The sequence below is a fragment of the Podarcis erhardii genome, assembly GCF_964252035.2.
Source record: "Podarcis erhardii genome assembly, chromosome: 5".
In the NCBI taxonomy this organism is placed as follows: domain Eukaryota; kingdom Metazoa; phylum Chordata; class Lepidosauria; order Squamata; family Lacertidae; genus Podarcis; species Podarcis erhardii.
The window spans coordinates 101,722,304-101,737,053 of record NC_138509.1 but is presented as its reverse complement, the minus strand read 5'-3'; the positions used below and the strand labels follow the sequence as shown (position 1 = coordinate 101,737,053).

Genomic DNA, 14,750 nt, shown 5'->3' with positions numbered 1-14,750 from the left:
CCTGAGGTCCCCTCTAGCCACAGGCAGGGGAGGCTCTGTCTGGGAATACAAGGCAAACCTTTAGGAGGAGGAAAGCAGAGAGACCACCCAACTTACCTAGCTTTCCACTGCCCAAGCCCTCTCACACTCTCCTTTTGAGTCTTGCAGAAATGCACCCAACCCCAACATCAATTTCAGGGAGTTTATTAAGACTAAAGACCAAAGGAGAAAGGAGCAGGACAGACAGCCGTCACAGAACGTTGAAGGCCGAGTCCATCTATCCTATCCATCCAGGGAGACTCACCTGGAGCCTTCATTATACACCTTTGGGTGCCAGGAGAAAATGTTCCTCTATAACCAGGCCTTTTGCTGATTACACACTCAAATGGCCTTGGAAATGTGTTTGTGGGACGGAGATTATTAGTTTACTTTTGTTTTTCCCTATGTTCTTTGTGTTCTTCTTTCGTAAGCTTATGTTGTGAACTGCCCTGTGATCTTCAGATGAAGAGCAGTATAAAAAAGTTAATAAATAAATGGTTGTTGCTGGCATCCATCTGCCTCGAGAGACAATGGAGTGTCCCTCTGGGAGTCAAGTCAAACCGCTGCCAAAGTGACTCCCCAGGGCACAAGCGTGGCCAGGGTGCGAAGCAGAAACAGCTCCCTTGGGCATTATGTAAATGTTCAGCACATGCAAATTAATACTACTAAAGATGCAAGCAAGTGCCCTAAAGACCTCTCAGGCCCAGCCACCCTTTAGAAGCAAAGGACAAGCAAGCCAGCCTCTAAATTGGGGCCACAGGCAAATTATTTGGCCTATTTTTACGGAGCCCTCAACCAAATGCCAATGGCCCCCTAGTGAGGCAGAGTGACCTGGGCCAAAAGGGAGAGAAGAGGGGGTCAGAGAAAGAGGGGCAGGATCCTGGCCAGCACCCACTCTGTTCCTTCTCCCGGTCAGCAGATAAGCGTGAGAGAAAAGGCCGCCAAGCCCTGGTCCAACTGAATCCTCTACAAGCACACAGCATGTGACCTGCTTTATAAATAGGTTATTGGAATTGGACAGAATCAATATGGTCAGTGGAGAGCCCTGCTCATCATGTGCTGCCCCCACAAACACGCAGCCACCAAAGAATCAGGCACCCCCCTCAGAGCCCCCCACTCATCCAAATACCTTTTAAAGTGTTTAAAAAACCACTCCTGCTGCTGAAGCCCCCCCCCTCCAAAGGGTGGGCTCTGGGGGTTGCACAATTTTACAGTTCCATTCACAGAAAACCAAATCCTCACAAAACCAACCTGAGGTTTCCCGCACACTCACTCACTCACAACCAACATGTGGGGAAACCGCCTTCCTTGGCCTGACATCGTGGCAACTCAAGGGAGCAGGAAAGCACTTCAAGAGCACGCCAGCCCCCTTCCAGCTGACGCCTTGCGCTGGAGTCCTGCACGGAGGAAGAAGGAGCTGGGGCGGAGCCGGGGGGGGGGCCTTACCTTCTCTGAGGAGCAATTGGACCACGAGCTGTCGGAGCCCCACCCGCTGGCGGCCCTCACCTTGGCGGTGCTCTTGGTGGGGCTCTTCTTCACACTGTCGCGCAGGTTGGTGAACCTGCCCCTGTGTTTGGATGCCACAGGCAACGTGGCTGAAGCACAAGGCGGCTGCCCGGCTGCATCCTGGGGCTGGAGCCCCGGAGGTGCGTCTGCCCAGGCCTTGGCGGCAGAGCCAGCATGCCTCAGAGGCCCCACTTCACAGCCGTCAGGAGCCCCACAGCAGCACTTGCGTGGGGGGGGACAGGCGGCCATCTGGGAGCCCAGTTAAGCTGCTCGGCCAGCTAAAAGGGAGCCCAGGCAGAAGCGGAGAGGCAGTGGCACATTTCCTTCGGACAGCCGAGCAAAATGCTCTCCTGGCCAGTCCAGCAGAAGCCCGGCTTTGCACGCCCTCTCCAGAGACAGAAGGCGTCCCATTGGGCAACACGCTGTCGGCCCCTTTGCCAGGCAAACAGAATCAATGCTCTGCAGAGGGAAGAGAAGCTGCGCCAAAGGTCACCTGGCACGTCCACAGTGCCTTTATGCTGCAAACTCCAACACGGCAAGGAAGCCTGAGACCCTGCGCCACGACTGAGCATGAGGGCAAATGCTCAGCAGTACATCGCATGGCTGCAGGTGTGCTGGGGAGGGCCAGGTCTGCTTGCCAAGGCCAGGCCAGCCCTTCTGCACTCAAATGGAATGCTGCCTCCAGGCCCTGCAAAGGAGGCAACCAAGATACCCAAAAGCTGTAACCCCCCCCCCCCAGGACTGCTGGAAACACACTGCCTCTCTCCAAAGCAAAGGAAAAGCCCCCCTCAGAGAGGGTGAAGGAGGCGGAGGAGGAAGCGTCCCCGCTGGAGGAGCTACCAAGTGAGGGAGTGTGTGGTGTGGTAGGCTCCAGTTGCTAGGTGAGGAGGACTCCAGAGACCTCCCAAACCATCCTGCCCCCAAGCTAATCTTGTGGATTGCAGCTGCTGAAGACAAAGAGTGGTAGAGTACGAGAAGGCCACAACTCTGATCCCCTACCTCCAAAGGCTGCTGTGCTTCTGTCTTGGAGGTGCAAGGGGCTGCCGGGTGGGAACTAGTCCTTAGAGATGGGCTCTGTGGATTAACCAGAGGGTCTGCATCCACCTCACTCGACAGCTCAGAATTCAGGGGGCAGTGGATGCAGCAGAGAGGCGCAGGGGCCCACCGTTGAGACACTCTGGGGCCTCTTTCCCTGGGTTTACCAGCTCTTGGACTCCCTGGGGAGGAGACCATTTCTTCAGCCCCTTCCTGGGAAGCAGGGGTCATGTGTGACTTCCAAGACCTCCTCGGAGGCAAGCCAGAGCCACCACTGTGAGGGAACAGGAGAAAGAAAACTGGACACCAACGTCTGCGGAACAGCTCAATCCAAGGTGGCTCCTGACCTGAAGACTTTCCTTCCCCAAAGTTTTTAGGTCGCTGTTTCCTCCTGGCATTCTTAGGACACAGAATTCTTTTGGTCTGACCATTCTGGTGAATCTTAATGGAACTTTCCTCATCATGGTACAGCCTGTTCAACTTCTGAAAACGTTTGACAACCAAGGCACACCCAATTCCTGCACCCAATTGGAAGCCGCGTCGAACGTTCGGGATCCAAAAAACATTTGCAAACCAGAACACTCACTTCCGGGTTTGCTGCATTCGGGAGCTGAAATGTTTGAGTTGCAAGGCGTTTGGGATCCAAGGTACGACTGTATATGATCTTGTAAGGGCTATGCCCTAAAAGGGGACATATAAATCCTTGAGATACATGAATAAAAAGCTGGCAAAGCTCAGGTGCATCAAACACCTGGGCAGAACACAGCAAGGAGCACACGATTAGCTGCCTCTGGATTCATCACATGGCCCCAGGACAAGGGACCTGTCCCAAGTATCCCCTGCATGGGCCAAGCTGCTCACAGACATAACATGCGCCTTACAGTGGAGGGAAGACAGAGCAGGACATGATTTCACTCTGCCTCTTACTAGGGAGAAGAGGAAGGTCATCAACTGGCCCCAAATAAGGCACTTTCCCCCTTGCTGAAACCTTAACTTAAGAGACAAGAGGAAAGTGAGCGCAGGAGGGTCTGATTCCAGCTGGTTTCACGTCAGCAGGAGCTAAAAGGAATTACTGGAGGTGGGGACCTAGGTGGGATATCACACAGTTGCTAGGTAACCAAGGAAGCATCTCCTATTGCTTCTTTTAAAACTGGAAGTAAAATATGATGCACCATCTCACCTAAAAACATGAAGTGGCAACCTATATTATTATTATTCATCCAACATTACGGGGGAAGAAAAAAAAGAAGAAGAAGTCGTCTGGAGAAAGGGAAAGGGGCAATTTGGTGGCTCAGGATGACATCTGTGATATACCGTAAAAATGTGAAGGGAAACATCTGCTGGTGCTTCTGCATTTGGTTGTGTGTCTGTATGACAACGAATCCATCACTGGAGAATCCCCAAGCCATTTCCGTACACAACTGCACACAAGAGGGCAGGATGCGACCCTCTCCAGACTCCTTGGCCTAAGTGTGGGGAGCAGAGGGCTGTCCTTTTGGCCTCACCTGGCACCGTAGAGCTGCCTCCACATACACACCACCAAGAACTACATGCTGCACACAGCTGTGTGAGAAAGGAGCCCCGTTTGCCAGTGCCTGCTCGTGAGTAGGGGCTCCACATGGCGGAGGCCTCAACTGTGCAGGTGTCCCAGCAGCATGGAGCCTTTCCACACACAGGCAGGCGCTCGCTCGCCCACAGGGCTTTCTCTTCACACAACCATCCTGCTTGGCAGGGGCTTGGACTCGATGGCCCTTGGGGTCTCTTCCAACTCTTCTAGGATTCTAGGATTCTATGATCTGCAAGAAGCACTGGCTTGGGGAAAGCACATGACCTCAGAGAGAGGGATAGAACTGCAGCCCCACTCCTGGCCCTGGGAAATGGCCGGCGAATTGAGGCACAATCTGGGCTCTTCAAATCTACTGACAGCTCACACCATCCCTGCCAAACAGACACCACTGGCAAGAAGCACTGCTCTAGTTCCCAGCAGCGAGTGGGAAGGCAGAAAAAATCTGAGAGATGCATAATAAAAACAACAGCCGTGTCTTTAAATACATCAGAAGCAAGAGACCAGCCGGGGAGAGGATGGAGCATTACACAAGGGAGCAAACAGAGTACTTGGGAAGGAGAGAAGCGGAATTTAATCTCTCTCTCTCTCTCTCTCTCTGTGTGTGTGTGTGTGAGAGAGAGAGAGAGAGAGAGACCCAAAAAATTGAGCCACATGCCAACAAGGGCTTATTGACATTAAAAGTTAACCAGTCACCAGGTCCCCACAGCATCCACCTGTGAGTTAACGAATGTAAATGGGAATGCTGGTCTTCTAAGGAAATTACATAACTTGTCCCTAAAATCAGCCTACATTCTAGAGAACTGGAAAGTAGCCAAAGTAAGACTTGAGACTGAAGAAATTATAGGCAGGTCAGCTTCAGGCCTGGCAATATATTGATATATCGCCCAGGACCGGTATGAGGGGCTCACCACAATGGGGGTTTCATTCAGCGCTATATCACGGGTGAAACCTCTGCCGCTCCTCAGTCCCCCCCCCCAGCACTCAGCATGCCTAGGGAGAAACAAGCTGCAGCCGGGGGCTGGAGGCAGAGGGACTCAGAAGCCACGGTGGTTTTACTAGCAATATACCACTGAGTGAAGACGCCATCGTGGTCAGTCCGTCCCCCGTCCCCCCCGACCAGTGCAGGAGTGCCACCAGCTCACACAAGTCATCGGGGGGGGGCGTAAATCTGCTTCTGCTCCCAAACTGAGGAAGCCCCCAATAATTTTCCTGCTTGCACAAGAGCACTCAGCTGGGGGGAGAGAGCCAGTGGCCTCTTTCTCCCAGGAGAAGGGATTTCTAAGCCACTGAGCATGTTCAATCCTCAGTAGGATGTGATGACACAGGTGACACCAGCCCTCAGTTTGTGCTCCCCCCCCCCCACTTTGGCAAACCTTTGTTTGCGGGGAGGAGGGATGCTGCACAGTCCAATACACCCCCCTCTTGTTTCTCCGTCATCTTGTTTGGGCTACACAGCTGCCAGAACTCGGCACCTAATGTGATATGATAGCAGAGTAGCTCTCACAATGAAGACAGATAAGAACGGGCGCTTTTCAAAGTTTTCACAAACAATATGGAGTTATGGGTGAGCTGAGAGGTGACCAAATTTGCAGGTGATACCAAATTATTCACAATACAGTATTGAAAATCCAAGTGGCTTTCAGCGTTCTAAATAGATCTCTGCTTACTAAGAAAATGTGATGCACACAGGAATAATCTCAATCCCTCTCCTCCTCCAGCCACCCCTTCTAGGGACGTTCAGGGTTGGCGAGTTGAAATTAAACACACAGCAAGCCTTCCTGATTGCAATTTAGAAGCATTTAAGCTCAAGCAACACCTTGGAGAAAAATGCCAGACCAAATTGAGATTTAACTGCTCCACGTGCATAGATAAAGAGTTACCTAAGCTTTTTGCAATAGCATGTTTGTTTGTCATTCACCAAAATTTTGCATCTCTGCCTGTGGGACAGCAAGACACCTGCTGGCTCCTAACCATCCACCCCAGCTAACTCTGCCCCACCCAGCTAATCCTCCCCATTCATCCCTGGCTCAGCCTTTCCGTGGTGGGTCATTGCCAAAAACCTTCTCCTGAAAGCCACTGGAGTGCTTAAAGGCTTTCATACTCTGCAGTGGCAACCGCAGCTACTGGGCTGCAACTGCCCACAATGGATGCTGCAGGATCCCTGCCACAAATAATGGCATCAAGCTGCTGGGGGGCGTTTTTGTCCCTCGGTGTTTGGGCGCCTCTGAGACGGGCGCTACTGGCGCCAGCAGGGTGACTCCAGAGCAGCACCTGGCAGAACTCCTCAGCAGCAGCCACCAGTGCCCAGAGTACAGGGATTCCCGTGATCCCTGAACAGTGGCCGAGCGGCTAGGGGCGATGCAAGTTCTTGCCCACAGTATCTGGAGGGCACCGGGGGGGGGGCTGCCCCCTGCACTGAAGCATCCAGACAGGCCTGTTCTTTCCATGTTTCATACACTAACCACCTTGTTTTACTAATTCAGACCTGGCTGCCAATTCATTTGCAAGCCCAGCCCCACAGGCTGGTTTCAACCTACACCTCTTGGAAACCTCCTGCATCACCTCTCCCCCCACAAGCCCCCCTGGGAACCTCAGACCTTTGTCTGAGCACTCAGCCACCCCCGCCCCCAGAAGAGGACCAAATGCCAACCCCAAGACCTCTTCCACAGGAGAGGGGCAGCTTTATCTCCCCTGGCATTTGGGCATGGTTCTGAGGCTTTGGGGTTGCGTCTGGTCATACTTAATTATTCTGGAGGAACACATTTAACGAGTCCCATTGTTTTAGCTGATAAACTTTTGATGAATTACATTATTATATATTTTATTGCTGGGAGCCAAACAAATAGAATCAATAACAAAAATTCACCACCCGACCCCACCTCCACTCACCTTTCCCCCCTCCACCTCTTCCCCCCTTTTCTTCCTAATGTCTCAACAAATGAAACTGATCTGTAAAAAATGTTACTTGAAACAAAAAGAGACATTGCACATACTTTTGTAAACCAAGAAAATCTTTAGTAAAAATAAATAAATAACAAAAAAATCCATTTCTATGGGTTTGTGGGTGTGGGTCTATGCTGTGGGAGCTGTGTACTTGCTAACAATGTAAAATAAATGGATTTTTAAAAATAAATAGGTGACTCCATTTATGCAATCCATTGGTACTAAAAAGTTGAACAGACAAGTCTGGGGGGGGGGGAGAGCAGAAAGGAGCGCATGAGCCTTCGGTCCAGGATAAAGCCTCCCTCAGGGATAGGAGTGAAAATGGTGTGCCTTGGGATGCCAGGGCAGGTTACAACAAACAAGCAAGCAAGCCATCACAATTGACTTGGAAGGAGGACTCAAATGAGGGGACTGGGAAAAAGGAAGGTGAAAAGTTGTCAAGAGGGTCAAATCTCTCCACAATGCCTGGGGGTTATTCAAAGCCCCCATCATAGGAGCTCAGCCAGGACCATCTGAGGGAGGTCCACAGGGTGGCCATAAGAAGAGAGGCCTTGACACTGGTGGTTCCCCAACTCTGCAACGCTCCTGTCACCCAAGCGTCGGATCGCAAGTATGACCATATCCAAGTCTTCATAGGTGTTCAAGAAGCATCTGTTCTTTTTACGTTTTTGCAAGATTTTGACTAATTAATGTTCCTGTATACATATACATGTGTGTGTGTGTCTGTGTGTATGTGTGTCTTACATTTTATATTAGGAATGCCTTTATAATTAGACGTTGTTTTGAGCCAATTTTGTAGCAAGTGACAAATCAATGTAAAAAACAGTAATGATGATTATGTATACTATAGATGAGGGAAAGTGTCACCAAGGTCAAGAGGATACCTGTGGGGTCAGCAAGCAGTCAGGGAAGCTGTGAGGAGGCCAGGAGGCTCCCTTTAAAAACCAGAAGGGCTGCTCACATGAGGGGAACAAAAAGGAACACAAACTTTGGCAAAAGGAAGACAAGCAGACAGTAAGGGGTACAAAAAAGGAATTCAAGCAGCAGATAGCCAGGACCATTAGAATCCACAATAAAAAATATTTCAATGAATCAGGGGAAGCAACTGGACCATTTGAGAACAAGGGAGTTAGTTAAAGGTGTGCTAAAGAGGTTGGAGCAATTCCCCTATGAGAAAAGGCTGTGAGGGGCTTTTTAGTTTTGAAAAAAACACTATAAACTATTTTTAAAAACTAGGTGTGGCATGATAGAAGTCTATGAAATCATGCCGGGTGTGGTAGAAATAAAGACAACTGTGTCTTCCTCTTACATAATACTAGAAGAATCCAGAGGTATCCAACAAAGCTAAATATTGGAGCATTAAGGATGGGCAAGTATTTCCTCACACAGCACAGACTTACAACTATAGAATTTACTCCCAGGGGTTGCAGCGATGGCCACCATCTTGAATGGATAGCTTTGAAAGGGTTTAGCCAAATTAGTGGAGGATAAAGCTCAACAGCTTCCAGCTATGAGGTCTCGGAATAACAGCTGTTGGGGAACAACAGTGGGGAGAGCACTGATGTCCTGCTTGCAGGCTCCCCATAGGAGCATTGGGTTGGCCACTGTGAGAACAGGAACGTGGACAGACAGGCACCAGCTGCCATCTGGACCCACCTAAAGGCCAGCCCCACGTAGAGCCGACTGCAGTAATCCAAGCTTGAGGACAACTGTGGTTGAGGGATCCGAACTCAGGAGCAGCTATATTTGTCTTACCAGAGTAGATGAAAGCACCAAAAGATACCAAACCTACTGAATAATATGCCAAGATCAAACTAAAGCAGATCGGCATCAGATGGAGAAGAGAAATTCAGCTGGTTCAAGGATTGGCAGCATCTTTGGAACAGTTTGGCAGGAAGTCTAAGTCCACACTCTTGCAGGAGCATCAGAATGGGATGCTTGGGCAGCAAAGAGCAATAGAACGCTAGCCAAAAAGTGGTATGGACATCAAGGGCCTGAACACGTGCAAAGAAGGATGAGGCCAGAGAGCTCATGAGGTGCTGCTGCAGCAGCACTAAGATTTAGCTGGCAACTAGAGGCCTGGAGGACACTGGGCCTCCACTGGGCTGCAGAGAAAAGAGAGACAGAGGGAGAGCTGGAAGCCAGGAAGCACCCAGGCTCAGCCCCAAAGTCACTAGGACATTGCAACCCACCTGCCCCCTTCCCTCTCTGCCTATATCTGCAATGCAGGCCTGCCTTGTGGGATTGTGGCTGGTATAAACCATGGAGGTGGGAGAACTCAAGTCGAAAAGGCAAGTCCTAAGTAAAGGCTGAGAAAAGGCCACAAGGGAGCATGTGGGTGTCAGATATTGACAAAGGTGCCAAAAAGGAGGAGAAAACTTGCCCTATCTATATCCACCCAGGAAGGAACATGAAAGTAACGTGCTTGAGTTACAGGAAGGAAGCAGCCCAACATTTTTTCATAGCTCTCAGAGCAGCCCAGCAGGAGCCAAGGCCGCCTTGCAAAGCTGTGGAAATTCACCCCTTGGAAACTTTTCAAACAAAGTTGGGCAAGTTACAATCCCCGGGATGCTCTGGGAATAAGAGTGCTCTCCTTTCCTGCACTCAGGGTGGGAAACTGAACTCACTGCCCTCCCGGCCTGGTTGTTTCTTGGGGCTCTGCAGAGACAAGCCTCCCGGTCTCGGCTGCCAGCTCCTGTCAAGAGGCACTTCCAACTCTGTTCTCTTCCTTTATCTCACCAGGCCTACCAAGACCTCTCAGCCATGGCGACCCAGAGCCCTCGGAACAGAGTCAGGACTCTTCACTCCAGGACAGCACTTGCCCACCCAACCAAACAAGGCCATGCAGCCTGCTCCTTGTGCCCTAGGTTGCCCTCTAGGTTGCCCTCCTAGCCTCTCCCTGGAATCCAGCTGTTTGACTAAGTCTAATTTTGCAGCCTCAATCGTGTCAGACATTTGTGCCAAAATCCCTATTTATGTGGCAGGTCAGAAGAAATGTTAAGCCACCAAGCTGGTGTTCATGCAAGTTTTTAATATGCTCAAAGCCAAACCCAGGCACCTATGAGCCTGACTGCAATATTCCTTCCTCTTCTAACCCTGCCCTAATCCTGGCAGCTGTGGAAGGAGATCTCATTGCCAGATCCAGCCCTTCTATCAATGGCTGCCCTCCCTCCCTCCCCCCCCCCCCCCGATTTCAACAAGTGACGCTTTACCTGGCTGGAGCTGGCAGCCACAGAGATGCAGTCAAAGAAGAAGAAGCGATGCCTGCGAGTGAAGAAGGCAGCAATCTGCTGCCAGCGCGAAGTCTCGGCCTCCTCGGAAGGCAGGGCATCCCCAGAGCCCTTCTTTGTCCACAGCTTCTGCTTGGGCCCTCCCGAGCTATGGCCGGATCCAGTGTTGCCGCCCCGACTGGTGCGCGAGTAGAGCAGAGTGTTGTTTCCAAAAATGTAATTCATCTCTGCAGCCCAGCAGGTGGCTGGCTGGCTGGCAGGCAGGCAGGCAGGCAGGCAGGCAGGCAGGCAGGCAGGCAGGCAGGCAGGCGTGGGTCCCCGTCAGCTGCTGAGCCACAGTGAGTGATCAGCCAAACGGCAGGCAGGATTAGAGCTGCATCACTCAGGGAAGGAGAGCAGCCAGCCTCACTCACTCAGGCTCCTCTCCAGGCCAGCTCCCATCCCTCGCGCCTGTGGCCAGGCTCTTGCCGCACCTGTTACTCCCCCGGAGGGCACTTCCATGGGTGGAAGGCAAAGGGGCAATCCTGCCACCTTCCAGGCTAGTATCTGCTTCTGTGGTCTGCCAAGATCAAAAACCTCCTCCTTTTGTCAGCAGTGAGGCAGGCGGAGTGGAACTCGGGGAGCGAGACCCATTAGCAGGTAGAGAGGGATGCTGCCGGCATCAGACAACAGATGCTCTCTGGGGACGCCTGACAAAGCACAGTGCTGGGCGGGTGGGAGGAACACCCGGAGCCAATCGCCACCAGCGCCTGTGCGAAAAAGCCAGAGGTGCCTTGCGGCTGCTTGCAGCCACTCCAGAAAAGGGGGAGCAGCACTGCCCACCCACCTCATGGCCAAACAGTTCTTAGTAGTATGGAAGCATCTTTAAACACACACAGACCAGAAGCCCCTTTTAAGCCTCAGAACAAACCTCTGAAACTACACAAGTGGTAGTTTCGGCAAGCCCACCAAGCAGGTTCCATTTCTCACCTATTAGAAACTAGCAGCAACAGTAATTGCTCATACTATTTCCTCCATCCCATAATAAACCAACAAGCAGCTGCTATATTGTGTATCGTTAGGTGTTCACAATCCCTGCCTGCAGGCTAACAAGGCAAGACTGAGACACCCGCAAAACAGGATGCATCTCACACAAAGGGGAGGAGGAAAACTGGAACCAGAGATGGAGATTGATGTCACTGGGGGAAAACACCACGTCCAAATAATTCTCTTGAAGCAAAAGCCCCTACGCAGAAGTGCTCCTGCATCCCCACCAGGCCACATCCCCTCTTTTTAAGGTGATGCAACAGCCCCGTGAATATCCAAAAATAAGGTGCCACAGCAGAAAATTAGAAAGACTGGGGTTCACAAACTGTACTTAATACAAAATACAGCTTCTAGGCTGCTCAGTGGGGTACCCAGCTTTGCACACACCAAGCTCTCTACTAACGGCCTCTCAGCTACTGAGCCAAGTTCAGGGTCCAAGCCCTAAGCAACTTGGAACCAGGGTACCCGGACACTGGTCACTTTGTGACCCAGAAGAGGGCTCTTGCTGTGGCAGCAGCACCCTTGTCTTGAGAGACGGAGACAACAAGCAACGTTAAATGCCTCTTATAGACGTTTGTGTTTACCCAAACTTCCCTGGACTCCGATTCCTGGTTCTTAAGCTTTCTTTTAGTGTTCTACTAAGTTTTATCTATGGTATATAGTTTTATTCTCTTCTTGAGCTTCCTAAAGGAAAATGTATTGTTTTTCTTTTGCTCCTGATCATATTTTAACTGCTTAAGAGATTTATGCTTATCTTAAGCAGCACATAAATTTCATACATAAATTAATGAATACAACCACCTAATGGAAAATCTGTATCTCCTTGAGCTGCTGACTCGCAAATAACAGAGGTTCTCCAGAGAGTCATTTTGCTTTGGCTGCTGCCCATCACTCCGAGTCCTAGCACTTTCCATTCTGTTGCAAGCTTCCCTCTCCAGAGAAGGGGCCCAGCTCAGTGATGGAGCACACGCAGCGGGTGCAAAAATCTCCAGGTAGGCAACTCCAGCCTGACATCACAACAGCCACTGCCAGTTGGTACAGAGACAGGACCAGGCCAGGTGGCCTAAAGGTCTGGCTAGGTAATAAGGCTGCTCATTGTGCTCCTCCTCCTCTTCGCTTATCTGATACTGCAAGCTGCCCCACAGACTGACTGCATAACAATACAGTCATACCTCATGTTACGGCCACTTCAGGTTATGTGTTTTCGGGTTGCGGACCGCAGGAAACCTGGAAGTACCGGAACAGGTTACTTCCGTGTTTTGCTGCTCGCACAGAAGCGCTAAATCATGCTTCACACATGTGCAGAAGCGCCAAATTGCACCAGCGCAGACGCGGCACTTCAGGATGCAAACTCTGCGGGTTGTGGACGTGCCTCCGTCATGGATTATGTCCGCAACCCAAGGTTCCACTGTATATACATGAATATTCAACAATGCTAGGTGAGTGGTTTCTGGAAGGAATTATTCAGATAATTTAGAATTATGGTACTGTATTCTGTAAGGCACTTGAAAAAGTTCTAGATGGACTTTTGATCACCTCCCCTAAGTCATTAATGAGATAAAAATGCAAAGAGCTCCTTGGGACACCAGAAGAGTCATCTGGATGAGGCCAGGGGCCCATTCGGCCCAACATTCGCTGCTCACCCTGGCCAACCAGATGCCACTATGGGAAAGTCCCCAAGCAGCTCCTCTCTTCTCCTGCAGTTCCTGGAACTGGTTTTCAGAAGCATGTGAGAGTGGGAGCCTTCGAGGACTCATGCTCAGTTCAGAGGTTACTCAACAGACAAGTAAACATGGAAAAACCTTCAATAGTAGGAAGCTGGAAAATTATCAGCTCAGAGCAGCAGCAAACCTCTAAAACCTCTTACTGACTAACAGCAACATACAGTGATTTAATATCCTCCCAACGTCTCAACAATATGCAATCAAAATTAATTTTAACTCTTAAAGTTTCTCCTTTAGCGACTGTCAGGAGAGAAAGGTGGAGCCCTGGGCATGTTTGTGTCTTCCTTACTTGAGACTGCGGCTGAGTCAGCATCAAAGATAAGAACCTCTGCTCTAATTTGGGCCTGGCTTAATGTGCAAGATTTAATTTATTTTAGTTTAAAATGACATCCAGTCTTCACAGAAGCCAATGACATGTGAGGCTCCTACAAGGAGCCTTGAGAGGGAATTTAAATAAATGACTTTTGCTGCAATCTGAGAGGTGGGGGATTTTGCTTTCTTTTTATAGAATTTATTTACATGCAAAAGCTATACGTAATAGGGACAATGTAATTAACAGATGATTAACATTACTACGTGAGCAATAATATCATGTTCCTCTTTGCAAAAGTATCAAGTTATTTCTCTCACGTATCACATGGGGACATCCCAAAGGAAACCAAGCTAAGATTACTTTAATCAACATTGTCAAAACAGAAACAGAAGCTATCACAGATAAAAGCTGTGGGGATTTTTTACTGGAATCCAAACCGGGGGCCGGGGGGGGGGAGAGACTTAGCCTACTTAGAGCAATCCTAAGAGGGATGGCTGAGGGGCCTGAGGGTGCTGTGGGCCTTCTCCACTGTGGTGGGGGGGGGGTCCCTGCAGGTGGAGCGGGGGGGGGCGCTGCCTTTGGAGGCCACAATACAGCAGTTGCAGGAGAAGCAAGTTTGGCTTTTGCCAGTGAGGTTACAGTGACAGAGCAAACAGATTCAAAGCTTTACTTGGAAACTATTTTTATTGGAATACTTACATGACAGCTTTGGGGGTTCGACTAGACGGCTCTTGGGGTCCCTTCCAGCCCTATGATTCAATGTCATACCCTTACCTTATTTTAAAGAAAATATATAGGCACTGAATACGGTCAACACACTAACTGTAGCATGCTGGACAGCTGGCATTATGTTCATTTATTTATGTTCCTAATTTATTTCAGGAAACAGTGCATTTCTAAAAATTCAAAAATTTCCACCCCACATAACTGATGTTCTCCAAATACTACTGAAATGGATGTGCGTTAAGCAAAGATGCTTTTGTTGGGCTAAACCAGTCAGGGAGCACAAGCACTTCAATGGGACTGGCAAGCAGCGTGACCCACCAGCCACTGAAGCCACACGCAAACTGGGATGATGCAGGGCTCACTCTTAACAGGGCTTTTAAATGGCCGGCACCTTATTCATAGCTGCAATGGGCACCATGGGTAGAAGGACAAAGACTTGAGACCAAGGAGGGGATGCAGTCCTGGGTGTGGTCTTTTCCAGTGCAACGTGAAGACCTTATTTCCCCAGGGCTTCTAGTTTTCAAAACAGTTGTTGACATTTTTAAGCCATTTTGGCAGTGCTGTTTTTTTCTGCTGTGGGTTTCACTTTGGATTTATCTCTTTGGAGTTGTCTTCTACATCTTGTCTGGAAGGGCTGGTTTTCTTTTTCTTTTTCTTTTTCT

The 14,750-nt window shown here is 50.0% G+C and overlaps 1 protein-coding gene across 14 annotated transcripts in view; it reads right to left on the bottom strand.

Moving 5' to 3' along the window:
• Positions 1-14,750, bottom strand: part of DLG1 (discs large MAGUK scaffold protein 1) — an 83,517-nt gene that overhangs the window by 39,725 nt on the left and 29,042 nt on the right. For 3 of the 14 annotated variants that reach the window (XM_081862299.1, XM_081862296.1, XM_081862298.1), the window contains exons 1-2: positions 10,282-10,457; positions 2,524-2,833 (exon numbers count right to left, since the gene is read on the bottom strand). The exons of 5 other annotated variants lie outside the window; for them this stretch is intronic. In XM_081862299.1, the coding sequence (XP_081718425.1) occupies positions 2,524-2,833; positions 10,282-10,400 (429 nt within the window). In that variant the 5' untranslated portion in view covers positions 10,401-10,457. Of the gene's footprint in view, positions 1-2,523; positions 2,834-10,281; positions 10,540-14,750 lie in introns of those variants that run through there. 6 more of the 14 variants (XM_081862301.1, XM_081862302.1, XM_081862303.1 and 3 more) reach the window with 3 other exon arrangements.